Genomic DNA, 25,969 nt, shown 5'->3' on the forward strand with positions numbered 1-25,969 from the left:
CAGCTTGGATCGAAACCACCAGCGTTTAAGGGAGTTTTATTGTTTTTTTGTTTTGTTTTGTTTTTTTACAGGTATGACTACATCAGCATCCAGATAAATAAGCATTTAGTAACATTAAGCTTTGATTTTATGCAATTAAACAGTTACATTTTCACATTTGCATTTGTGTATACTGATATGAGGATTTCTCCTGTGGGGCACTGCAGCACATTTTGTTGACACGAATTCCTGGAACATTCACTGTGCCATGAGTTCCTGTGTGAGTTGAGCAGCTTTGCAGGAAGACATCAAACATTTCCTGCCCTCCTGTGTGTGAAACTGATCAGGTACATGCTTAACAAAACAGGAAGTGGACTATGAGAGGAAGGTATGAGCCCGATCGATGCCTGTGATACTTGGAAGCAACAGGGCTGAATTTAGTTCAGTCAAATATACCGCGACTGGAGCTTACTTGATCCTTAGCTCAGCTTCATCTTATGATCCAACATCAGAATGGCTGGTGCTGGCGTTACTCCGCTTCCCCGGGTCTCTACCGCCCTCATTTGCAGTTTTGGCGTTGGCTCTGGGTCCCACCTGTTCTGCAGTCCCCTCTCTGGGAATGTAGTTCAACATGGTGTTGATCAGGTTGTTCCGAAAGCTCTTGCTGAGGAAGTTGTAGAGGAAGGGGTTGGCAACACAGTGCAAAAGCGAAATGGTCTGCACCACGCTGAAAGAAAAGTAGAGCACTTCCACCGTGTTGCAGCTGAATACATAGGGCTCAAGGTCGTCTATTATCATCAAGAACATGACCAAGTGGTAGGGGAGCCAGCACATTACAAACACAAGGGAGTATACGTGCACCAGCCAAACATCCCGTCGGTTCTGCACATCCGTCGCCCTGTTGGCTGTACGAGCAATCAGCACATTGCAGGTAATGATGACAGCAGCGGGGACCAGGAACTGGAAAACCAGGCACAAGAAAGACACAGTGACGAACCATTCGATGTAGTTGTATTCAGGCAGCATGTAACAACCTGGCTCTTCCCACTCCAGAAGATTCACATGGACGTTCTCTAACAGAGCCAGAAACAAGGAGAGCCCCCAGAGGCCCCCACAGACCACCCACCGCTTCCGGCCTCCTGCAGGGAAGAAGCTTGACGATGACGGTCTTGACAGTGAGAAATAGCGTTCGAGGGTCATGAAGGCCAGGAAGAAGGAGCTGCTGTAGAAGTTGATCACGTAGATGAGGTGGGTGACCTTGCAGAGGAAGCGACCCCACAGCCAGACCTGGTCCATGGTCACCTCCATCATGAAGAAAGGAAGGATCACAATCACCATCAGGTCCGACAGGCTCACGTTGATGATGCAGAAGAGGACCGCATTGGAGGAATGCCTTCGGCGCCAGTTGACCCAGACGACCAGCGTGTTCTCCATCAGGCCCACCATGAAGATGAAAAGGTACATCAGGAAGAGGGCGATGCGCCGGGAGTTCGTGTTGAGCTGGAGGGTGCAGTCGAAGACGAACCATGGCGTGCCGTTCAAGTAGTCAAGCGAGTGGTTGAAAATGGTCATGTTCTGGAGTGAAAAAGCAAAGGAAAGCGTTTCATATCCTGACAGGGTTTAAATTTATTTTGAGGTTAATCTGATTATGTTTTAAGACGTTGCATAAGAGGGGCACAGGAGGAGGAGGAGGTGGTTTACTCAAAATGTTTTTGAGAGGTGAATACAAAAAGCCCAGCAGGTTATTAGAAAACTATTTCACAACCTACAGTGTTCAGTTCAGAGCAGGAGTGCCTCGCGTTGAGGTGAATGCAAGCATGGATATGTTTAGAATTCAGATTTATAGCATGTTTTTCATTCACAACGCTCCACATATATAACTCTGCACATCTAAAACACAGACGGTTTCCATTCCAAGCATTCTTCTTTCTCACTAAGCTGAAACGAAGTCAAAAACTCAGAAACACTCATGCTATGTACAATAAAAACCATGAAATAGATCTTTCTGCAAGAAGTGTTGCACAAGTTTTGACACCTTTAGATTTTATCCTCACCTCCATGCATCTTGGAGGAAGGTGAATTTGTCCACAGTGCCTTTACTTTACTATTCTCATCCAAATCAGCCTCCCACATTTCCCCAAATTGCAACCTGAAACTACTGACAAGCTTGCCTTTACACCAACAGAAAATGCCCAATTAATAGCTTATTTTTCCTGGAGATGATTTCAACAGATTCAACTTTGCACGTCTATAACAGTGAAAAAGAAAAAAAAGTGCTTTTCATTTCACACATTCTTCTATCTAAAAAAAATCCAAAGAGGTCAAAACTCCAGAAACTTGCATAAATAAATCAACACAATCTGAAACACGCTGGTAAAGCATTACACAACAGAGTGTTGCTGGATCTCTGACCTCTTCAGACTTGCAAGTGTCAGATTTTGAAGCCTCCAATCTCTTCAAAATCACCTACACCTAAATGCAACCTAACAACTGACGATCTCTATCTATATTTCTGTGTAAAAATATATTTCTATGTAAAAACAATAACATGATTTTCCACACCTGACAACAGATAGATGTATAAAGTGTTTCCCTTTAAGATCTAGACTAAAGGTAAAGTGGGGTTTAACAACCTTGAAAATGACTGAGTTTTCTCGTACCTCAGTGGCGGTGGCAGCGTACACAGGAGCTGAATGGGGAAGGTCGCTCCTGAGACCTTATCGTCTAGTGGAGAATCTTCTGTGTGAAGTCTGCAGATGGGAGATGTGCCTTTTCAGCTCTGCTGCTCAGGACTATGTGGGCAATCGAACAGGAGTTTCTACCCTCCCATTTCCCATAAACAAACACACACACACATACAGCTATGGCATCCTCAGTGAGCACTGAGTAGGACAACTGAAGTACAGAGACAGCCACAAAGCTAGTGATACAATAATTTAAATAAAGAAATAATGTATTGCGCATGAATAGAGAAGTTATATAAGGAGGATTTCCAAAAGTAATTATTGCTAGAAATGTGCAATAATGAAACTCAAGTTTCTCAGTGACCCAAGTTCCCTTTGTAAAGTTCACGCCCTCGACAAATCACAGCTGTCTTCCATTCAAGTAAACCCATATAAGTATATAAAAATGAGAATTCAATGTACAGTTTTAATCTAAAAAAATTCAAATTTGCTGTTGAAAGCTGATTGTTATTAAATTACATTAAAAAAAACAGATTAAGCTGTGAATAATGCAAAGGTTCTACTAGTAGAATAAAAGTGGGTTCTATTAAACCCCTTTTAATTAAAGTTGGATGTCTGCACCTGAATCACATCGTGTCTGTCTGATTTGAGATCCACTGTGGTGGTGTACAGGGGCGAAATTGCAAAACATAATGCATCATTGTTCAAATATTATGGGCTTACCACTGGTAGTTTAAAGGCTGTTCTGTAAGAGAGAATAACTGTAATTCTCCCCCTGAAGGGAGAACGTAATCGGTTCTGGTTGCTTGTCTGTCTGTCCAGCATCCATAGTTTCTTTTTAGATATGTTTTTATGTTGTGTGATAGTAGATTGGATTAAAGTCGCACCAAATGTGAAAAAAATCAATTAAAACATTTTATTACCCACAAATTTTTATGAAAAACTTACTTTACTTCACAACAATATACTAGGCCTCCGGGGATATGAGTACCCAGGTTGGCTAAGTATTTAACCTCGACCTTTATTGTTAGTACCCAAGGTCAAAGTTGACAGTGGAAAAAAAATGTCAAAAAGAACCATATGAAGATGCACGTAGAGAGCTGCACAACACGCTTTTTTATTTTTTCAATGAGACACAATGAAAATGAAATGATGCCATAAAGTTTTTACAGCTCATAGAAGCCAAAGATTTCGGCCAATTCTGCCCCAAACACATGGGTAAAGATAATAAAATACACCATTTTAGTATGTAATGCTTCAGGACCATAGGTCAAAGGTCAGACATCAGCTTGCAGGTAGCATCTGGGTTACCTCGAATTTGATAAGCTGTCATAAGATAATAATAAATCATCATATATATGTTGTATTACACATAACAGTACTACATTGTTGCAGTAAAGTCTGGTTATTTTGCTACAGTAGACCAATGATGGTGCAATGTCGCAGCTGATAATGTTTCTAACATTTCAACATCTCCTTTATTTTCATGGTCTGAGATTCTTTGGGCTCATTTCAAGTTTTCCGTTTATTTTTGAGTTTTTAAGTCTGGTTTTCTTTGTTAACTCTTCAAGTTTGGATTATTATTGTATGTTGAGTTTTTGTTGACTTGTTTCTGGAATCATTTTTGTTTTGTTTGAATTGTTTTTGTGTCTAGTCTCTGTGCTTTCTTGTTGTCAAGTCCCTGTGTTTGTATTAGACGTTTGTTTCCCTGTTTGAATCCTTTCTGTTCGGTTTCATTTTGTCAGTCATGTGTCTCATGTACTCCGGCTTCTTGTCTTCTTACCTTGATTAAGTTCAGGTGTGTTTTGCTCCCCATGCGTTTCCACTGCCCCTGATTAGTCTATTTGTGTGTATATGTATACATGGTCTCAATTTCCTTTTATCCTTCGTCTAAGCATTTATTTATCTTGCCTGTGTTTGTTCCTTTGTATGCATCATGCTCCAGTTTCCAAGTTTGGATTTTGTTTCTTTTAGACTTCTTACAAACTTTAGACTCCTAACAAAGAGCTCAGATTTTTATTTACCTGTCTGTCTGCAAGTCCTGCATCGTTTTATGCATTTGGAATAATGTCCTTCAACATAAAATTGTGAAGAATATGTCATTATATAGAATATATAATATAACCAAAAGAAATCGCTATGCACAAGAAACAAGGACAAAAGTTAGTATTGGATGCCTGTTATTTAGAATGGTCACGATTCGTTTTTTACCAGCTGGAAGGGAAGCAAGGACGGAGGACTCAAGGTGGATTCAAGCTGCTCTGCAATGGTGTAGACCAGGAGTGTTAAACTCCAGTCCTCGAGGGCCGGTGTCCTGAAACTTTTCCATGTGTCCCTGCTGCAACACACCTGCATAAATTAGTAGTTCATAGTAGAACCTGACTGTATCCTTAGATGGGAACCCCTAACCCTACTGAGGTAAATGTAAGGATTTAGAAAACCCTTCTAAAAGTAGTTTTATTGCACCATGTTCAATAAATCATGAGCTGCTGTGACATGAATCAAATGGGCAAAATGCCACCTCAGCATTCAGTCAAATTCTAGAGTTTTGCTAATGACCTGCTAATTTTATTCATGTGTGTTGCAGCAGGGACACATGGAAAAGTTTCAGGACACCGGCCCTTGAGGACTGGAGTTTAACACCAGTGGTGTAGACAGAGAAATGGAATAACCCTAACCTTGAAGGAATGGCATGAGAATAGTGTTGTGGAGATGAAGAGGGTGTCAGAAAAGAATGAGTTTAAAGCTAGAAACTGAAGAGTTACGTTAAATGTTGTCAGTCCCTATGCCCCACAGGTTGGATGTCAGAAGTGAAAGACAAACTCTGGAGGAAGTTGGATGAAGTGAGTGTCCAGAGGTAAGACAGCACACTTCAATGTACATGTACATGAAGGGAACGGCGGCGGTGTTGGTTAGGTCTGATGTTAAGGATATAAATGGTTTCGTGAAAATCATGGAAATGGCTGTGGTGAAGACACAGAGTGGAGGCAGGGACACACAGATTGACTGAATGCCTTGTGTATTTCAGCAAGACAATGCTAGACTACATGTAGAGCATACTTTTGTAGTAGAAGACTGCTGAACTGGCCTTCCAGCAATAATCAAAAAATACAACAAAGTCGAGCAGGCAGAATCTTGTTCAACAGCCTTGGCTTAAGTGGTTAAAAGGTTTGCAGTGACTGAGTGATGGAGGGGGAGGATGCATTTGTTAGTTATCTCACATGATCCTGTAAGTATGATGCCAGTAAGAAGAAATAGTATAAAGAGGGCCCACATAGCAGAGAACAATGCCAGGAAGCCGTACTCTGTGCTGCGATTTGCCGAGTGTAGAGCAAGGTGGGAGCCCTGGGCCACCCCAGCCTCACTGAGGAAGGAGGCTCTTTAATCTAGAGAAGCACACATCCTCATCATCACAACATTTTAACACTCTTAAAAGCGAGCTTGGCTTCATCTCTGTGGTTATGCATCAGGTGATTTAATGACTGAAGTACTGGGACAAAAGAAAGTTAAGATTGGTCTTGAGGGATGGTGGAGGACAGTGCACGTGATGAGTGAGCCCGGATAAGCCATGGCCTCACAGTTGGGGCTAAACCAAGGTCAGCAATATATGGGGAGAATGCAGGAAGGTTTGTTTTGGCCACGATTCACACTGATTAATGGGATCTGTTCTCTGGACTCAACGTTCCTACTGTCTCTGGGGGTGGTCAGCACTTTGTTGCTTACTGACCCTTCAACTGCTCCCTCTTTCTGTCTTTCTGTGCCCATCCTGTTGACTGGGCCCCCCTTCGGTTTTCTGGTGAAACAAGGAGGAACCAGTCAGCAGATTTGATCTCTGCTGATGAAACAGGAAGGAACCAGTCAGCAGAAACACATCTTTTGGAAACAGTGAGACAAAAAGCAGCCCCTGACCTTCATCACATTATCTAAGAACAGCTCTAATGTCAACACCTATGCTTTATCTGATTATTCTGACCTGCAAAATACTAACAAACTACTTCCAGGGTAACCATTTACTCGCACTGCTTGCAACTCTAATCCAAGACATTTTCACTTGCAGATTTATCACTTTATATCTGCAAACGTTTGACTGTATAGCCCATATGCAACCTCATTTTTCTTAGGATGGTTACTGACTGAGTATTGTAAGATTAACAGGTGTCCAAACACAACCAATCACCTCAGCTGATGGGGCTTTTTCAGTGTTTTTCCCATTATTTTAAGCTCCAAATAACTGTGCTTCAGCTTTAGTGAGCGAAATACTAGAATTTTATACACTTCTGGTTTCAACTGCCTACATGGTAGTTACCAAAACACCAACAATGAGCCTGAAAAATGGGCTTTATGTATATCTCTCTCGCTCTGGATAACATCGTGGTAACATTATACGCCTTTGGAGCATCTTGAAGAGGATGTGGGACCTATGGAATCTTCAATATCCAACATCCAAACAATTAGTGGCCCAGCGTTCCAACATTCTGAAAAAAAAAAAAAACTGCTATCACAACTGAAGATTGATGATATATACAACACACATGCTACAGCAAAAGTGAGCCAAGACATCAAAGTTTGACACAAGGAGCGTTGAGTGTGACCTGAAAGATCAGGTCACACTTGGTACCTGGACCCTCCGTAGCCAGGTACCAAGACTACCCTCTGAAGGTCTACTAGATGATGTGAATGCAGCGTTACGGACAATCTCTACAGAGACCATCATGGGAACTAACCAGCTGATCTACACCATGGTAGCAGTGGTCACGGAGATGCTTGGCTACAAGATGAACAGCCAGCAGTTCCCTCCATGGAGAAGGAGCCAGGATCACGGTAGCACGGAGGGAAGTCAGCCAATTATCAGAGCTGCAGAAAGATGCAATGAAGAAAGGGGTGCTAAGAAATACAGCAAGCTGCCCATACCTAAGGCCTTGGAAACTGCCAAGCAAGGTATCACAGCTCATCTTGTACCCGGAAGGTTGCCGGTTCAATCCCCAGCTCTGTCTGTCTTGGTCGTTGTGTCCTTCACCTACCGCCTACTGGTGATGACCAAAGGGGCCGACGGTGCGATATGGCAGCCCCGCCTCTGTCAGTCTGCCCCAAGGCAGCTGTGGCTACAACTGTAGCTTGCCTCCACCAGTGTGTGAATGTGAGAGTGAATGAATAGTGGCATTAAAGGTCTCGAAAAGCGCTATATAAATGCAAACCATTACTATACTGGCCAGCCACTTAAAGAATTAGAGATAAAAGGCAGGAGAATAAAACCAGCTGTACTCACTCCATCTCAAGCACTGATGTTAAGATTTTTACTGGGAGTAAAGAGGGCGGGCAAGATTAGAAGGCCAGCTCAGGTTGAGCGGCTTGGAGACAAAGTTAGGAGCCAAGCTGAAGATAATTTGGACATATGTAGGAGGGATAGTGGATACACTGGTCAAAGGATGTTGACGATGGAGCTGCCAGGCAGGAGGAAAAGACGAAGCCCACAGAGAAGATTCATGGATGTAGTGAAGGAGGGTATGCAGAGTGTTGGTGTGACTGAAGAGGATTCTAGAGAGGGGGGCAGATGATCTGCTGTGGCAACTCCTAAAAGGAGCAGCTGAAACCGTAGAACCTCAAATCTCCCCCCCCTCATTTTATCAAATTTTTTTTACATTTAGAAGTTGAGATAGTGAGCATACAGCTCTCCCCTCACCCACCAACCCCCCCCCCCCCCCCCCCCCCCCACACACACACACACCAACACGCACGCACACAATTACACAAGAATGATGAGTCGAACACTTTCCAGAAATTCTTGGTAAAATATATTTTGGTCCAAAAGCTGATTTGTAAAAATACATGTGCAATCATGGAGTAGATGAGGCATCATACAGAGAGTATCACTGCCCTGTCACTGTTCAGGAATGCTGTTTAATATCCCACTGCTGTAAGGCTGAGCGACTGAAATGTAGTGTTTATATCCAGAATGTTTCACACGGTACTCTGGTCATCACTAAATCTCAAATACCATTACATTACACACATGATACTTCATAATCCTAATGCTACTGTGACTCATATCGGTCATTTTAACACACAAAATACTACACCAGGAGTCAGAATCATGACGGATGGGCTCATTCTCAGAAGCTGTTTTCATATTTATTTTACAACAACAACAACATCAAAAACACATGATTTTTTTAAAAGGCAGAAATGATCCTTAAATATTTGCACCTTCATAAATCACCTTCAAACTACCGAATATCCTAACAGGCTAAGAGATGTGTGCAGGCCAAATCGTCCCATATGCTTTCTATTTTCTTCTTTCTGGTCGTTTAACCGTGACAACGTTGCTCTACACATTTTAATGATGAGAATAATGGAGGCTTTGGTGGAAATCAGCATTTGATCTGCTCAAACTGCGTTTCATTTACCTGCTCAGCAGCAAAACACTCATTCAAAGTGCAAATCCTGCTTTTATAAAGCTTTGATCCCACACATTTGGCACTGGAAATCAAATGGCGTCCATATATCCATAAATAATAATATTCTTCAAGTGCAGAACCTAGTGTACTACTGCCTTTAATACCAATCTTCATTAAGCTCACAGGGTGTAGGGAATATGTTTTGTTGCCGAGAGAACATCTGCCTACTGGCACCTCTAAACCTCATCAATGACAAAAACCGTCTAAGAAAATGAAGTTGTGGTTTTATCATTTATTTAAAAATCTATTTAAAAAAAGAGATATACATCTTTTGTAGATTTTTTTTAACTAGGTTATTATTTTACTGAGCCATTTAAGATCAGATGGGGTGTATGCAGTCTGTGAGTTGACTGACATGAAAGCATCACTGCAAGTCAAAACTAAACTCTTCTGACTGATTTCTGTCTTTTCATGTGATGAAGTATTTCTCCTGATAGCAGCGCCTCCTTCCACAGAGCACAAGGGTTCGCTGAATTCTCTCGTGAGAATGATGCAAATCTTATGCTACGGCCTTCACAGTCACCAGATTTGAGCCCAGTTCAATAAACCGAGATTTGGGACAATTTTGAATAGCATTTTTGCTTGAAATAAACCTCATTGACATTTTTGGGGGGGGGTATCTGTAAAGCAGACTTGATGTGGTGCCTCAAGTCTGCCTCAATCTGAGTCGTTACACTCAGATACTGATGGATCGTTCACACAGAAACCTCTCATCTCCAAATGTATCGTCAATCAGCAGTTATCGTCCAACCCAGAGATGTTAACCACAAGGTTACCTCTGTGGTGCTTTAGAGGTGCATATAAGCAGATTTTTGTTACTTTTGGAAAGAGCTATGAAACCCATTCCCCTCTACTTCCTTTATTCTATTTAAGCCAACATCTCCTATTTATTTAACACATGAAATTAGTGTTCTCATCTAATCCTCTGCAAAAGCAAAAGTTTAATCAATCTAAGTTAAGTTCACAGCTGGAAAACCAAAGTAAAGCAGAGGAAAGAGACATAATATCTGAACTTACACAGATGCAGTTTAACACTTTCAACACTGATCAACAGCAGGTACCCTATTGCTCCAGAGTTAATTCATTAAGTGTTAACATCTACAGAAATACATCTTAAAAATAAATATATGCATCAGAAGTAGTATATTATATTGCTACAACTTAAGTCTTGCCTCAGATCATCAACTCTAAAGAATGACCTGTGTGTGTGCATACTACTTTTAGTCTATAGTAGAAGACTTTTAGCTCTCAATTGGATCGACCTGTGGCAGTGTTACGCAAATATGTTTGAGATGAAATCACGAAACCTTTTGGCGTATTGCTCGGGGTGGACTGTGGAGATTTCAGCACCAGCCTGGAACACAGAGAGAGAGGGGGGGGGGGGGGGGGGGGAAACAAATAAATACATAACATTGTCAGTAAGTAAGTAAAGTAACATTTTATTTATATAGCACCTTTCAAGATAAAAATCACAAAATGCTTCACCGAAGCAGAAAATGGACCCTGAACTTAACAGGGAGACACTGCAGTTGGATCAGCAGGGGAGTGGCATGCGAGTATTTGGGATACTTTGTCAAAAGCCTAGCAGCAGCATTCTGAACACCCTGCAGTCGTTTCAGGGAGGCATTATAAGCAAGTAAACAAGGAATTACAATAATCTAAGCGACCAGCTTCATCTGTAAATTTCTCGACCTCCGTACGGGTACAGCAGAGTGTTTCGAGCGGCTGACAGCAGCCCTCCACCTCTCTTGTGCTACTCACCCCGTGTTTGACAGTTTTTGCTGCATGAGCGGCTTTCTTCTTGGTGTCATACTGCGTGAGCACGTCAATCAGGCCCATGAAGTAGACCTCCCTCTGAGGGGCTCCTGAGATTAAAAGGCAGAGAACAATCTGGGTTATTTTACCAGGCTTGTGGTGACAGCGGTAGTCACAGGTCTCATTTAAAAAGCATCAAACCAAAAGCTCCCTGTTCAGATATTAAAATTAGAACCACTACAGCTATATTATTACATTACAGTCATTTGTAAAAGGCTTTTCTTTTTTTTTTTTACACTGAATAAAAGAAAATCAACCAAATCTGAAACACCAGGCTCAACTTCCAAAGAGATTTCTTCAGGATCTAAAGTTGTCAGGGTGATATCTCCAGGCTGTTACACAGAACATGTTTCTCCTTTTCACAGCAATAAACAACAATTACAAGGATTAGAATATGACTTTGTTCAAAAATTATTCTCAAACAACAGACAACCTGCCTGGTTGGAGAAAACGGGTAAAAAGGAGACATTTCATATGCCACCTTCTGACATCTTGATATGACCTTTGGTAGTTTTCTCCAGACAGGAATAAGACAGGTAAAAAAAGTCACCGTCCTCTGTGTCATAGCCTTTAAACTGGTGCAGTAGTATTTGAACCATGACACATCCCATAATACTCACGCTCAAAGTTCGCCACACAACAAATCGCAGAATACAAAAACAAGTTAAGGTGCAAGTTTTAAACAGATGTTTATTTTAATCCCTAAATATTACACGACCGTCTCCTGCTCTGGCTCAAAAATGCTGGGAGAAATAAACCAGCTTGAGTGCTAAACCCACCCCCATGTACTTTGGAGCCTGGAGCTCATAAACTATTTATAGCACGACAGCATAATTTTGCATGGCAGAGACAATCGGCTGATTGTGAGGCACTGATTGATTCATCACACAATGACTCAAAACATGTAGAAACAAACGGTTGGTGTTGGTTTAAAAAATAAAATGAAGACAGAAAACAGTCACTGGTACTGGTTTGATCAATGCAGTCAGCTAACTTTCAGGTTTAAGCATCCCCTCCCCACCAGTATTCACCTGGGCAGCTCCTAACTGCATACACGTCCACGTAGGGGTCGAACTCCCCGGGCCCCAGAGGCTTGACGGAGGACATGTAACCAGCGATTCCCTCCGGAGAGTTGCCATAAGAGCCCACCGTAGGACCCGGTGCAAGGCCGTTTTCTGCCTCCGGATCTTCCTCTTTGACCTCTTCCTCACACTCCTCCTCCTCCCGTTCAGCTCGGCCGATGTCGTGGATGCCGAGCAGCAGGCTGTAGTCCATGATCTTCAGCCTCACTAGAAACTGAGCGAGGAGAGGACAGTGTTTTCTAAAAGGCTTTTATAACCAAGCTTAAAAAGAATACCTACTTCGATTTTCAAACTCTTAAAACACGATAGATCTGCAATTTCCTCATAAAACTGAAACTTCTCCTCCTTCACTAGTAATTTAAGTAAATACATTTAATATTTCCTAAACAGCAACAGAGGAGCAACCTCAGCAGGCTGATACTGCCACTGTGTGGCAGAGGAGAGAAACAACAACAACAACAACAACAAAACCGCTCACCCACCTCGACATCTCTGTTTAGCTTCTCCATGAACTTTTCCTTCTCCTCCTCAGTCACATAAACCTTCTGCATGTTGTTCCTGAAGTCCATGTCTTTGAAGGTAGGGAGCTCTTTGACCTTCGGGGTAAATTAATAAATTATACATCTCAGGAGGACTCTTGGCTTTGAGATAAGACAGAAAACAACATAATGATATGAAAAGAGGACAAAGGAAGAGGTTTCTTTTACCCTTTCTTTGTCGCTTGCTTCCCGATCCACCAGAGAGCCCTACAAAGAGAAACTGCTTTTAATATTACCACTGACACATCAAACAGAAAGAGTGAGAGACCATCTTAAAGAGCAAAACACTAAATTAAACGGATAATCATTTTGTTTTTCTAATAAAATCATGAATAAATTTGGACCATTTCCAAAATCTCAACTTGTGGAAACTAGCACGACTTCCTCATTAATTTGTGAATCACTGATGAGAAGCAGTGATTAAAAAAAAAAAAAAAAGGTCAGACTGCCATGCAGTTCCTCTTCACCTTGAGGTCGTACTTCCTGTGCACCACCAGTCTGTGGCTGAACATGTTCCTCATGACCATCAGGTAGGTCTCCTCGCTGTCCACGGTGACGCGGTACATACCCAGGAACTGTGGCAGCAGCGTGTTCCCGTGACACTTCACTATGTGCTGCAAAGAGGAAATGACTGTGAATTTGCATGACAGGTGGAAAAGGAGGATTAATGTCAACGGCAGAAACAACTTCACAAACACAACGAACAAAAACTGAAGCTAAAGCTTCAAACATTCAAACTCTCTTTTGAAGCAAGAGCGATTAATAACTCTAGTTTCATGTCTGTGCTGGAGAAATTGAGATCAATGTCTCGATTTCAATTCAACTGAAAATTTAAATTGAGGGTCTTTGCAATGCTTCATATCGTCTCTCGTGGAGAAATGAGATTCATCATAAACTTTAAAGCCCTGACACATCATTATGTGTTGTACACTTGGGTCATGCTTGGTCTGCTCCTGTTTCTTACTGATCCATCCTTTGTTGTACCTACGCTGATTTGCATGCAAACATTATTTGCTTCTCTGGTAAACTTCCAACTATTTTCCGGAATATCGTCTTGGTTTGGCTGCCAAAATGTCTCAGGATAAAGTAAACTTACTCTCTGACCTCCCCCCCGCTGGTAAGTAGCAACTGAATTTTTAAAACATGAGATGGAAACACATAAAAAACAAGCAAAAATATACTTGGGCAGTCATTAATAAGCCTGGCTGGCTCGCAAGCATGCATGGGAAACGCTGAAACTTGAAGTACTTCTTGTTTTCATCTGGTACTCCATCACCAACAAACTAAAGTTAGACAGACCTTTGCACTAAGACCGGTTGAACAACTTATTTCAGCAGCTGTGCATAACGGCAGCTTTCCTAAGAACAATATACCAAATGTGGTTTACAAAGTGTTTACTTAGGCATCGAGTTTCATTCACACATCAGTAGGTAGAGGACACGCCCACTGTAGTAAGATGACAGTGCCCATCATTTTTACTGAATTAACAATTGCTTTGACTTGAGAATGGGCCAAAAATCTAGCATCGATAACTCAAAAGATTATCAACAAACCCAAATGTTAACTTCACAAGTGATGGAGGCCAATTACTGAGTGTATCAGGGTCAGACTTTTAGCTGTGCTCAGCACTCGCTATAGCAGTCAGTTAAAATAGATGCTTCCCTGAGACTGGCCTCATTCAGTGTCCCATCAGACCAATAGATGCTCACAGTGTTAAAAAGACATCTCTCTTTGTGTCCTAACACCATTTTCTGACCACGAGGCTGTCAGAGGATCTGCAGCTTGCATACATGTGGATGCTTTTCTGGTCAGCTCAGCTATCTGCATGACTTTTATACATAACTCGATAAATGTTGTGTCAAATTCAAGTTCAAATTGAAGCCTTGACTACATGAAGCCTTCATATTTTACACTCACTTGATTCACTGTGGCACACAAGCATTTCAAAATTATGGCTAAGTCAGTAAACCGCTCCCATCTGTGTTAAGAAAAACTTGTAATGTGTACAAATGAAAACAGTTTGGAGGCACACCAAGAAAACATGCACCATAAGCAGTGGGATATAAAACATCTCAATGTGGTGGTGCCTCACCCAACCAGCCCCACCCTGGAGTGTATCTAGAGAACATTCTTAGATAACTGCATGAACAGGCGGGTGTACATGCGTTCCTAATAAAGTGCTCATTGAGTCTACAGTGTGGGAGGTTAAAGTTTTGAAGGTGTTGTTAAAATTACTACACACACAGAAGCTGTGCTGTTAAGATTTACATGCAAAGTGATCACAGGCATCACCTTTGCTTTCTCCATCACCAACCGAAGCCAGTGACACATGTTCAGCCAACTGTTCATTATCACAACATTATCTAGCAACAAAGCTGGTGAAATGACGTGATGATCAGATGCGCACGCTTAAACTATCTTTTTCCCACGCTGTAAATAAACCAATACATGAAACCCCAAACCAAAATGCAAATACCTACCCAACAAACAAATATCATGAGTTTCCAGATTACTTCAAATAAAATGTTAATCTGCATTTCCAAGACTATCTGGTCAACAGATTGACTATAAACAGGCGCCAGGAAACATTTGGAAGCAAGAAAGTTGCCCATTCTCTGGATGCACATCACTGTTGTGCTGATGCTCTTTTTGACAGTTTGTTTTGCACTCTTTTGTTACTACTGGCTGACGAAGACACAGGACTACACTACTATGTGTGCGAGCAAATATAATGTAATTTTATTGCAATGCATTTAAAAATGTTGCTATAAAAATCCTTCTATTTTTGACCGTTTAGCCAATGAAGCCCATCGCATTTGTCGTAGAGCGAGAGGCGAGGTACACTCTAGACAGCTCACCAGTCTATCACAGCATCAACAGACCAGATCCTCAAGACAAAATCCCTACACCTGCCAAAAAACCTCACCCAAAATACTGTCAAAATTAATTTGAGTAATGCTAAAGTAAAGTCAAAGCTCTCATGCCCGGTCCAAGCGAACAAATGTTCTGCAGGCTAAAAATGTAGCACAGAAGTTAAATATCCTCCAGAAAACTCACAATAAACAAACTGATCTACAAAACAAACAATGAGTTCATTCAGTGCTGAATGAAGTAAACGTCCTGAAACAGAGCTGCCATTTTCCTCATCTCCCTCGCACTTTTATGTAGGCTGCACAACCACAGGCTACACATTCCACCGAGAGCCCAAAGCAGCCAAAGGTTTGCTCAGTGGACTGTTTAGCCTGAAGTGAGATCTAGTTTTGAATCATCTACATGACTCAGCTCCACCAGGCCGAACGGCAAATGGCAAATAAAACCTGATGTAAACAAACAAAACAGGAAAGAAAGCATGTCACCGCTCTGATCTCCCCTTCAAATGTACTCTGATATTTACATGAACACAGATGTGGCGATATGAACATTTGAATATCTTTAATAAACCAACAATATAGCGTGTTTGTTCAGCCCTGTGCGCAAAGGTGTCCTGTGACTGTAACAGAAAAACAAACAAACAAAAAAAAAACAACCTTGGCTAACCTTGATGATGAGAAATGCTTTGGTCTGCAGAAGGATATCGTCTTCCAGTTGGGCTTTCCGCCCACAGGAAGGTTAACGGCCTGGCTGAGTGTCTGAGAAACACCTTAAACCAAATCCAGGATCTCCATCAAGGATGATTCAAGACAATAAGAAATTATTTTCTTACTCACAGCACCAGCCTGCTGCCAAATCTATAAATAGTTGTTTTCATAATCTGCACGAAATGCTTACTTCCAGACCTCCAGGACAAATGCTTTTGTTTTTTTCAGCTGCAAAGGTCCAAATGAAGGAGACAGAAAATACGTGAAGTAGGACACGCGCAGCAGCAGACACACAGCTCAGGAAAGCAGACAGGAGGTGAGATGGACAGACAGACTCCGGGCTGACTGAATGAGCAGCAGGCAGAAAGGACTCAAGATGCTCATGGGGAGGTTTATTTATAGTTGCACTGCAGGATGAAAAAGAAACAACTGGGACAGTCTCCAACTTGCATGTCACGCTTTTATTAATGTCACTCTTCCTGCAGCTTCTCAGCAGATTACTGTTGAAGGAAACGTGATCTTTCAGTAAAGATGTGAGGTTAAAAGTCTCTTGATGTGCCCCTCACCCTATGACACTAGAAAAAGGTTGAAGTCTGACCCTAAACTGGATAATTGAAAGAAAATGGATGGATGGGAAAAAAAGATAATATGAAGCAAGTCAGCCTTCGAATTGGTCTAACTTTGTTTTGACATGAATTTGCATAAACTTAACTAAAATTAGTGTTCGCTCAGCTGTCTTCTTATTATTAAAATCCAATACCTGTTCTATCAACGTTCAGAAAGGGCTTCTTCCTGTTTCTTCCTTTCACAATAAAAGGCCCTGACATCTACATTGTCTGCTTGACTCACAAACTAAGTGCTCAGCCAGACTGAAAAACAGGAAGTTAGTGTAGAGCTATACAAGCATATTAATAAATACGGGAAGCCAGACAGAAAAGAGGAACCTGTACCATATAAGGAGTTGTTGAAACTGTGTGACATGTAAAGTACCAAAATAACACCTATATGAGACACATTTTATGATTCTAATGTTAGAGATCCTGCAACTGGCGTTGGGCTGTGCAGGGCTCTCTCTTCCGGAAGATGATTGAATAAAGAATTATAAATGTTTTGACCACTATGAGTCGGGTTTTCTCTGTTCTATCATGGGGATCAAAGAATCGGGTTTTAATAACATATATATATATAATTTTTTGTTTGTTTGTTTTTGCTAAGAATGTGTGTCACCAGTTAAATATTAACTGACATTTACAATATCAAATAAACTCTGTTCCTCAGAAAAGAATGTTTATGAATTCAATTTTGTGATCCACAAACAGGATGGGTTTGAAAAAGATTTAAAAAACAAAAAAAACAAAAACAAATCTTAAGCATTAGTTGCATAAAATAACTATATTCTCCACCTGAATGAAAAAAAGCACAAACACTGTCAGCTTAAAAACTCTCAGCTTTCACACAGAGATATCATTCGGCTCTCTCACTATCATGTCATAATCTTGTTTAACTCACCATTTTAATGTTCTTATTTTTTAATGAGAACAAGGCTTATTTAACAGCGCTGTGTTTTCAAAACTAGCTTGATCACAAAAACCAGCCCTCATAGGAGAGTCTGGACTTCTCTGAAGTAAAGGAGATGCAAAATTAACAGGCAAATGGCTGCGTGGGGATAGTACTGGCTGCTGCACGATGAGGAAGACGCAAACAAGAACAACTGAATTCATATCCTCATTTTTTTCAGAGTCAAATCAAAGGTTTATATACTTTTAAATACTTACTAGAGTATTTAAAAGTAGAATGGGAGCGAGAGCATTCAGTTTTCGGGCCCCTCTTCTGTGGAACCAGCTTCCAGGTTGGATTCGGGAGACAGACACTATCTCTACTTTTAAGATTAGGCTTCAAACTTTCCTTTTTGCTAAAGCATATAGTTAGGGCTGGACCAGGTGACCCTGAATCCCCCCTTAGTTAGGCTGCCAGGGGATTCCCATAATGCATTGAGTTTTTCCTTTTCAGTCACCTTTCTCACTCACTATGTGTTAATAGACCTCTCTGCATTGAATCATATCTGCTATTAACCTCTGGCTCTCTTCCACAGCATGTCTTTTGTATCCCTTTTATCCCCTCCCTGAGCCTGGTTCTGTCGGAGGTTTCTTCCTGTTAAAAGGGAGTTTTTCCTTCCCACTGTCGCCAAAGTGCTTGCTCATAGGGGGTCATATGATTGTTGGGTTTTTCTCTGTATCTATTATTGTACGATCTACTGTACAATATTAAACGCCTTGAGGCGACTGTTGTGATTTGGCGCTATATAAATAAAATTGAATTGAATTGAATTCAGGTATTTACACTTTCTAACAACCACGCTTGTTTCCGAGAGGCACATGTCGGCCGTAGCTCAATCTAATGAGAATATGATTTAGAGGCTAATCGGCCGTCTCCTGTCATGGCAGATCAAACCATACAACTAGAGTCACTTATTGATCAGTGACTCTCCCTAGTAATGCTACTTTTCTGCAACAAATTACTCTAACCATGCAACATCATATTAGTCACTGACTTGAGTGTGTGGATAGTGTTATCTCTGATACACCACAGGTATACATTGACTAATCTGCTCATCAGCATTTATAGGGCTGTACGTCACTGACCTTCAGAGTGTATTTTTATTGAAACCATTTAACCAAAACCATAAAACTTGCAACAGACATTGCCATTGTTGTCTTGTTGATATTAGCTGTAGTCAATAGGAATGTAGGACTTCAGGCAAAACCACTTTGATTTCCACTGAACTCTTCACCAACTCTTCAAAGATCGCATCTCATCTCAAATACCTGAAATAGCTGCGCAGAGTTGTCACAGACCTGTGTTGTGTTAACTTTACCTGGCTGGACCTCATTTTCATTTTTGTTTTGAAGGAACTCTACACAGGCTTTCTGACAGACACCTGCAGCCATCTTTGGCTCTGCATGTGTTGGTACAGGAGGATCTAATCTCACAGCACCACACAGGCTTTTGTCTGTTTGTACGCGTGTGTGTCTTAAGAAAGACAAAAATAGTCCCATAAACCACTTGGGTTTTGGTTTTTGGAATTTCGTTTATTGTTAAACTTAGAAACTAACTGCTAGTAAATCTGTTTCTCATTGTTACCTAGATGGTATGTTAACACCTGTAACTAATCACTCGATCGTAGTTGAAGGAATTTACACCCATTTAACTGCCAGTGTTGTGCAAGTATTTATCTAAATATGATCTGAAGAGGCATTTGGACCGGAAATGGCTAAGTGCGTCAGACTTGACTAGAACTCGCGCAATGTAACGTGTAGTTACATTTCAGACAGGCTTTAGCTACTTCAGTTAATGACACTGGGGCGATCGTGGCTCAGGAGTTGGGAGTTCGCCTTGTAATCAGAAGGTCATTGTGTCCTTGGGCGAGACACTGTGAATGTGTGTGTGAATGGGTGGATGACTGAATGTGTAAAGCGCTTTGGGGTCCTTGGGGACTAGTAAAGCGCTATACAAATACCATTTACTGGTTCCACACAACAAGGCAGAGACCCTTTAAAAGTAACCATCAAACAACAAACAAACAAGCCACATGCCACAAACAAATGTGGCGTGTAAACTTATTAACAATAAATAAACTTTTTATCCTGCATATACAATTTTTGTCACCCAAGGCTTAGTTTACCAGACATGCCATAAGCCTAGCCCTAGAATAAAAGCAACTGCAATGTTCAAACCTTTCTTTTAGTGTTAGTCTTAGGTTTAATCCAAGTCTGGGAAACTAGCTGGGAGGATTTAAATACAGTTTTGTTAATAACAGGAAAAGCCAAAGCCTTCTGTAAGGTGAGCCAACACAGACTCTTAAGCCTCAACTATATGCAGACCAGTGCTTCCATGAAATTTAATCTCAAGCCAGGAAAACAAGGTAAATAATCTTTAAAAAAAAAAAGTTTTAAATGTCATAAAATACTATAAATAATTACACTTGGAAGAGAAAGAACTAAGAAAATAAAGGCATGGGATTTAAAAATGACGTGTGCTGATCAGAGTTGTAATTAAAGGTTTGGGCAGGCCAGAAAAGCTTTCTACACGTCTAAATGGCCTGCAGACATCACTAGTTTGGCTGACACACACACACACACACACACACACACACACACACACACACACACACACACACTGCTATAACCATACCTGGTGATACTCTGACAGGATGTTGTGCATGTCTGCCACATCCTCGCTGGAGATCTGCTTAACCACCAGCGTCCGGTCATAAGAGTTAAGGAGCAGGCCTTCTCCCTGATCATCAACGCTGAAAGGTGGGCTGCGAGTCAGTGACACCTGGAAACGTCACACAGGTTAGCACAGGCACTCATCTTTAGTAAAGTACTAAAGACAAGAAGTAATTTCAGTCATTTTTTATGAAAACAAGCTACGATCATCCCTTATGGTGCATTCGCCCCAAACATGCAGTACCACCAATGAAAGCTCCGCCTCTCAAATGGCTTCAGTACAGCCATCCTCCATTTCTGATTGTCGGTGGTGCCAGGAGATTTACAACTAATACTTGCTGTCTTTGTGTAGCCCAAAGCAAATTCAGGTCAATTCTCTTCGCTGCGCAGACTGTTTGTACTCGAGCCAGGCAAAAACTTCATATTTGTTTTGAATGCGCCATTCAACAGTATCATCAGTGATCACCAGCCAACGACTCAACTTTACACACCTGATAGTCCAGATCCTCAATACCAAACCGTTCCCTTAGATTTCGAAAGACCTGAGGGCAGTATTCTTTGAACTTGAAATGTCCTGGGAGGTTTTCCCTGTGAGAGGAAGCAGTTAGGAAACTTAACTCATTCCAAGACAAACATGACTTATTTCTCACTAAATTTCAGCTCCAAAACATTTGTCCAGCTCTACAGTCCAACACAAACATCCAGTCTTATCACTGATTTATACCCCGATGGGTTTTTTTGTAGTTTCTCAAAAGCTTCAAGGGGTCAGCAAGTTACATTTTCACTTGACTAGTTATAAATTTCAATCTGTTCCATGTGAAAATGTGCTCATTTCTGAGTCTTACTTGTTGAAGAGGTGGTTGTTGACTTTGATCTTAGTGTTGGCTTTGAAGTCATCGGGCAGCAGCATGACGGGAACAGGCACCTGGTTGAGATCATTAATCTGCAGAAAAAAAAAGAGGCAATCATTAAACAGAATTCAGTGTCTGAAATAAACCCACAACTGACAAATATCATTTTGTTTTTACAAGCAATGAAAGACAACTGATCTTAATGTTACAATGGGCTTCACAGAAAGATTAAAAATGCATTAACCATTCAAAAGAAAATGATTAAAAATACTTGAAAATGACAAGAAACAAGCCAAATGAAGAGAAAACAAGTCAGGCAATAAGAAGAGATTTTTAGAAGAGATTTAGAAAACAAACATTTGTAACTCTCAAGCTGTAAGACAGCACTGTGGGGACTTGTCAGTTTTCTGATGTTGCACAACTAAAGCGGCTCATTAATCATTTTAAGAGAATCCAAAATGAGGCCATCAAATGTCTTTCATGTAAGAAGAGAAAAAGCACCAGATTGCTGATATCTTGGATTAAAGCAGCATCAAATGTTTAGTTTAAAATTACTTCATTACTTTTCAAAAATTTCTTTCAATCTGACACTTTTTAAAAAATATTATTTGTAGTTAAGAATGAGCTACTTTTATAAATGAAGTATAGAGTGGAGCAATCCTCTTGTTACTCAAAACCACAGGCAAACTTTGGGGCACAAAGTCTGCATGGATCTCAGCTAATTTGCTCTGTGACCTCAGCAAACACCTTCTTCATGACTTTATGGGCTCATTCACTAGTTTCAGGTCCTACTGAATAAAACATGGAGTGCGGTTTATAAATTAACGCATCCACCAATAGCTCCAAGAAGAAAATGCTCAGCAGCCCATCACGTTCATTGAACAGTAGGACAAGAATAAAAAGAAGAATAAGACATTTGAGCTGTAACGTGTTTCCAATATTTTAGTTGAAATTTAAAGGCTGTTATTGTTAAGATGTGGTCATTATTTGACAGCTGTGTCAGAGTTTCTGCATGATTCAGCACGTTTAACCTTCAAGTGGAGTTTTTTAGAACGTAACAATGCTTTCTACCAGGAATCTGTTCATTTACACAGTTCTATTTTTTTTTTTTGTTTCTTTACAGGAACTGACCGATCAGTGTGGCAATACTGAAGGAAACCTGTGAGGTCATGTGCACCCCACCCACAAAGATGCACCTTTTGTATTTGTAAGCATTTTGAGATATGCACAAAAGATTTACAGACTGAGCCACATGCAGACTTTAAGTGAGGATCTTCACCCTATACAAGTCATCATACAGCGATGCTGGGATAGCGTGGAAGGAGAGACAGTGATCTCAGAGAGAGATTACTTTATTTTAGTAGTCAGCTGCTCAAACTTCCAGTTTTCATCTCATCAGTTCCCTATCCTTTATTTCTAGCGCCCCACCCAAACACAACAGACTAGAACCACCCTGATCTCCCCTGCTTGACACATTTAAAAGGGGAATTCAAACAGATCTTGAAATATGAACATTTTAATTTTAGGCTGTCAAAACACAGATGGTTTCTGTGGTCTTATAGCCCCGTATGTGCCAAGTTTGAATGTTCTTGTATTAATGTATACTTGTCTTTTATGTTTGTTTATGCCATTCATTCATCTGTTATGTAGAAATTGTGACAGGTGTTGTGACCCCTTCAAATAATATATACATCTGAAAGTTCATGAATATTAAACTACACCGGGAATTCTTTAGCCAGGATTTTATGTGAATGATTTTCACTCGTGAGAAACTTCAGCAGGACAGAATCACATTTACCTGCTTTGTAAATAAACTGTACGAATATAAAGACCTTTCAGCCCCGTGTGCCGCAAAACAAGTTCCCACCGTTTGTGCAGCTCTGTAAACATCCGTGTTCTTCTCCAGGTGAACGTGTACTGTCACTCAACCAGACGGATTTCGATCTAACACCCTCACCTGTCCGGGGATGTTACCTGTACTCTGGCTAGCTTTCATGCTAACACTGAGTTAGCACCAACATTAGCATTTAGTGATACGTTAGCTAACACCGACTCACCGAGTGATTAACGCCCCACATGAAGACGCTCAGCACGGGGTCGCTAGCCCGGAACACCTTCACCTTCTGCTGCACGAAGTGCTTCTTCTTCGTCTTCGTTTTGGGCGCCAGGATCACCATAGGACTGGAGGTAGCCCCCGTGTTACCGAGGGCAGCCATAGCCGCAGACCGTCTCCCCCTTGTGCCCTGCTCCGACTGGCGCTGGTGCGGGCGGTGACGCCTCTTCCTGACGGCTGCCGTCACCCGGAGCTCTCAAGCTAAAGCGGCTAACCTTCCTCGCGCTGTTCTGTCCAGGCTCGCAACAACTAAAGGTCACCAGACCCGCTCAGCTGGTGTCAGACTGACGCTGTTTCCCCAGAGCACCGCTTAACGTTTAAACCGAGGAGATGAATCATTACTAACTTCACCCAAGCGTGACTTCACAGGTCCATGTAATCACTGACAGACAGTCCACCACCGCCCCCTCGAGCCCACCTGTGTTATTATAGACCACGTGGTCAGTGTACGATTAATTTCTCCGTCAGTTGGATACGGTTTCTTAAAAACTGGATCATTTCAAATGTTAATTCATCTCTGTCATAGATCTGAAAATGAGAGTAAATATTATCTTAATACTGATATATAGTAATGTGCAAAAGTCTTGAAACAGCCTTCATTTCTTTATATTTTGCTTCTAGGCAGCCAAACTTTAGAATAAAGTTTTTTCAAGTGGTTTTGAGCAACAGTTCTCCAGTTTTTCAGTCATTTTCAGAAATCTGAAAAAAAATAAGACATCCCCACTTTTTCTCTCCTAGTGGCTCTAATCCTCTTCTGTGCTAAAGAGCAATTATCCAAAAACTTGGCATATTTCAGCTAGGTGTGCAGTGTTTCCTTAAAAAAAATTAAGGAAAATTGAGAAAAATGTATAGGTGGAGAACAAAAGAATAAGTTGAAGATGTAATAATAATAATTTTGACAAATAACAAAAAATATTGTGTGTGTGTGTGTGTGTGTGTGTGTGTGTGTGTGTGTGTGTGTGTGTGTGTGTGTGTGTGTGAATATGAATATGGCACAATAAAGATTAGTATTATAATATAATACAGCTGTTTTAATGCAATAAAGTAGTGTTGCTATTTTTAATGTCTTTAGCTATTTAATAAAAAATAGAGTAAAATAAAAATGACTTTGTAATTACAGTTAACAGACATAAAAAATAAAACAAGCACAGTAAATATATGATGGCTTTTAATTGGTTGATAAGGGTGTAAATGTGCAAATTGTAGTAGACAGAGTTGTGGGTGATTGCCATAAAAACACACAGAATAACATACAGATTTTTTTCTGTCATGATTTTTCTTCTTCTCCAGGTTCTGCTGCATAAAGCAGATTCCTCAAAACCAGCTGAAATTCTATTTATTCCACCATTGTGGTGCCAGTGCTGATGCAGAATCAGTTCTTGTGTTGATATCTTCGGAGAACTGGCCCACATTTTGACAGGTTTGAGAACGAATCATTATGTATTGTGGCTGAAAGAAGTTAGTGTAATTTATCACTTGTTTTATAAATGTTGTTTGGACATTTCAAGGGGGTTTATCCAAGCGTAATACAATTTTCAGCTCTTAATTTCTGTGGAAATTTAGAAATGGACAGACTCCATGGATTGTTTCTGATTATCATTAGAGAATTTCTTTCAGTAGCCTGTCCCATTTGAACCTACTGATGTCATTGGTTCAACTGGTTTTGTGATACCTTACTAACACTGGCATTTTTCAGCATAAATATGTGCTCTTTTCGCCAAACTATGTGGATCCCAATCTGACTGAGCATCTGTAGAATGCTCTGATAAAACAGATCTGATACACTGATTCTCCAGCCGCACAGCCAACAGAACCTAACGGTTTTACCTCCAGCATCCCATCCTCAGAGGTCCTGTGTCCAAGCCCTGAGGGACTGGAGATGTTTTGAAAGCATAAGATGGAACCAATAAGTATTAGGCAGGCATTTGTTACTGTTGTGACGGATCTGTGTATAATGGGGGCCATAGGGGCCCAACAAGAAATTGTATTTATATCATTTGACTTTGGGACTGCTATGTAAAGATATGTAACTCACTTAAATAAATGCAAAACGTTGCCTTTATACCACTATACAGTAATCTTTATAGTTTCCTTTTTTCATATTTAGATGCGTAACCTCTAGGGGGCAGCAAAACCTCAAAATTCTGTGAGGTTACTTTGTGTGGAGGTCACTAAGAGATCTCACAGAAACAGCTGCCTTGCTTTAGCTTGTCTTTAAAGGGACACTGCAGCCGATTGATATTGTACTTCTACAAAGCCTCTGGACCTGTTGGACCAAATCTGTGCAGAACAGTCTCTTGAAATGTCCTGATGGGATCCCAGACTGCTGGATCCCATTTTGCACTAAACAGCAGAGATGAAAGATCCATATCTTTCAAACTCCTAGCTAGAATATGCAACACAAATGTGTTTTTAAAAAAGCTAAAAACCTGACATAATCCTGTTTGCATTACGAAAATTCACAAATGAAGTGCTTTGCAAGGTGCTTAAGACCAAGCAAGGTATCTGTTATAAAAACACATGAAAATAATTAACAGTTTCCAACAACTTCAACAAAAATTTATCATTTTATCTCATTTAAAACCAGAGAATTGAGTTGACTTTTGATTCAAATATAGAAATAGGACACACATGTGATTTCTGC

The 25,969-nt window shown here is 40.8% G+C and overlaps 2 protein-coding genes across 2 annotated transcripts; both read right to left on the reverse strand.

Moving 5' to 3' along the window:
- Positions 1–20: 20 nt before the first annotated feature.
- On the reverse strand, positions 21–2,783 carry ackr5 (atypical chemokine receptor 5). Its single transcript, XM_004560250.5, has 2 exons — positions 2,640–2,783; positions 21–1,554 (listed from the first exon to the last, which is right to left on the reverse strand). Exon 2 carries the CDS (start codon positions 1,549–1,551, stop codon positions 475–477), a length of 1,077 nt encoding a protein of 358 aa, XP_004560307.1. The 5' UTR covers positions 1,552–1,554; positions 2,640–2,783; the 3' UTR covers positions 21–474.
- A 5,649-nt stretch (positions 2,784–8,432) lies between these two features.
- Positions 8,433–23,733, reverse strand: pip4k2ca (phosphatidylinositol-5-phosphate 4-kinase, type II, gamma a). The gene is made up of 10 exons (XM_004560249.4): positions 23,270–23,733; positions 21,207–21,304; positions 20,853–20,949; positions 20,324–20,470; positions 13,022–13,168; positions 12,723–12,761; positions 12,498–12,611; positions 11,965–12,229; positions 10,880–10,983; positions 8,433–10,472 (listed from the first exon to the last, which is right to left on the reverse strand). Exons 1-10 carry the CDS (start codon positions 23,426–23,428, stop codon positions 10,392–10,394), a joined length of 1,251 nt encoding a protein of 416 aa, XP_004560306.1. The 5' UTR covers positions 23,429–23,733; the 3' UTR covers positions 8,433–10,391.
- Between the last annotated feature and the right edge of the window lie 2,236 nt (positions 23,734–25,969).

This window comes from Maylandia zebra, linkage group LG20 (genome assembly GCF_041146795.1).
Source record: "Maylandia zebra isolate NMK-2024a linkage group LG20, Mzebra_GT3a, whole genome shotgun sequence".
Classification (NCBI taxonomy): Eukaryota; Metazoa; Chordata; class Actinopteri; order Cichliformes; family Cichlidae; genus Maylandia; species Maylandia zebra.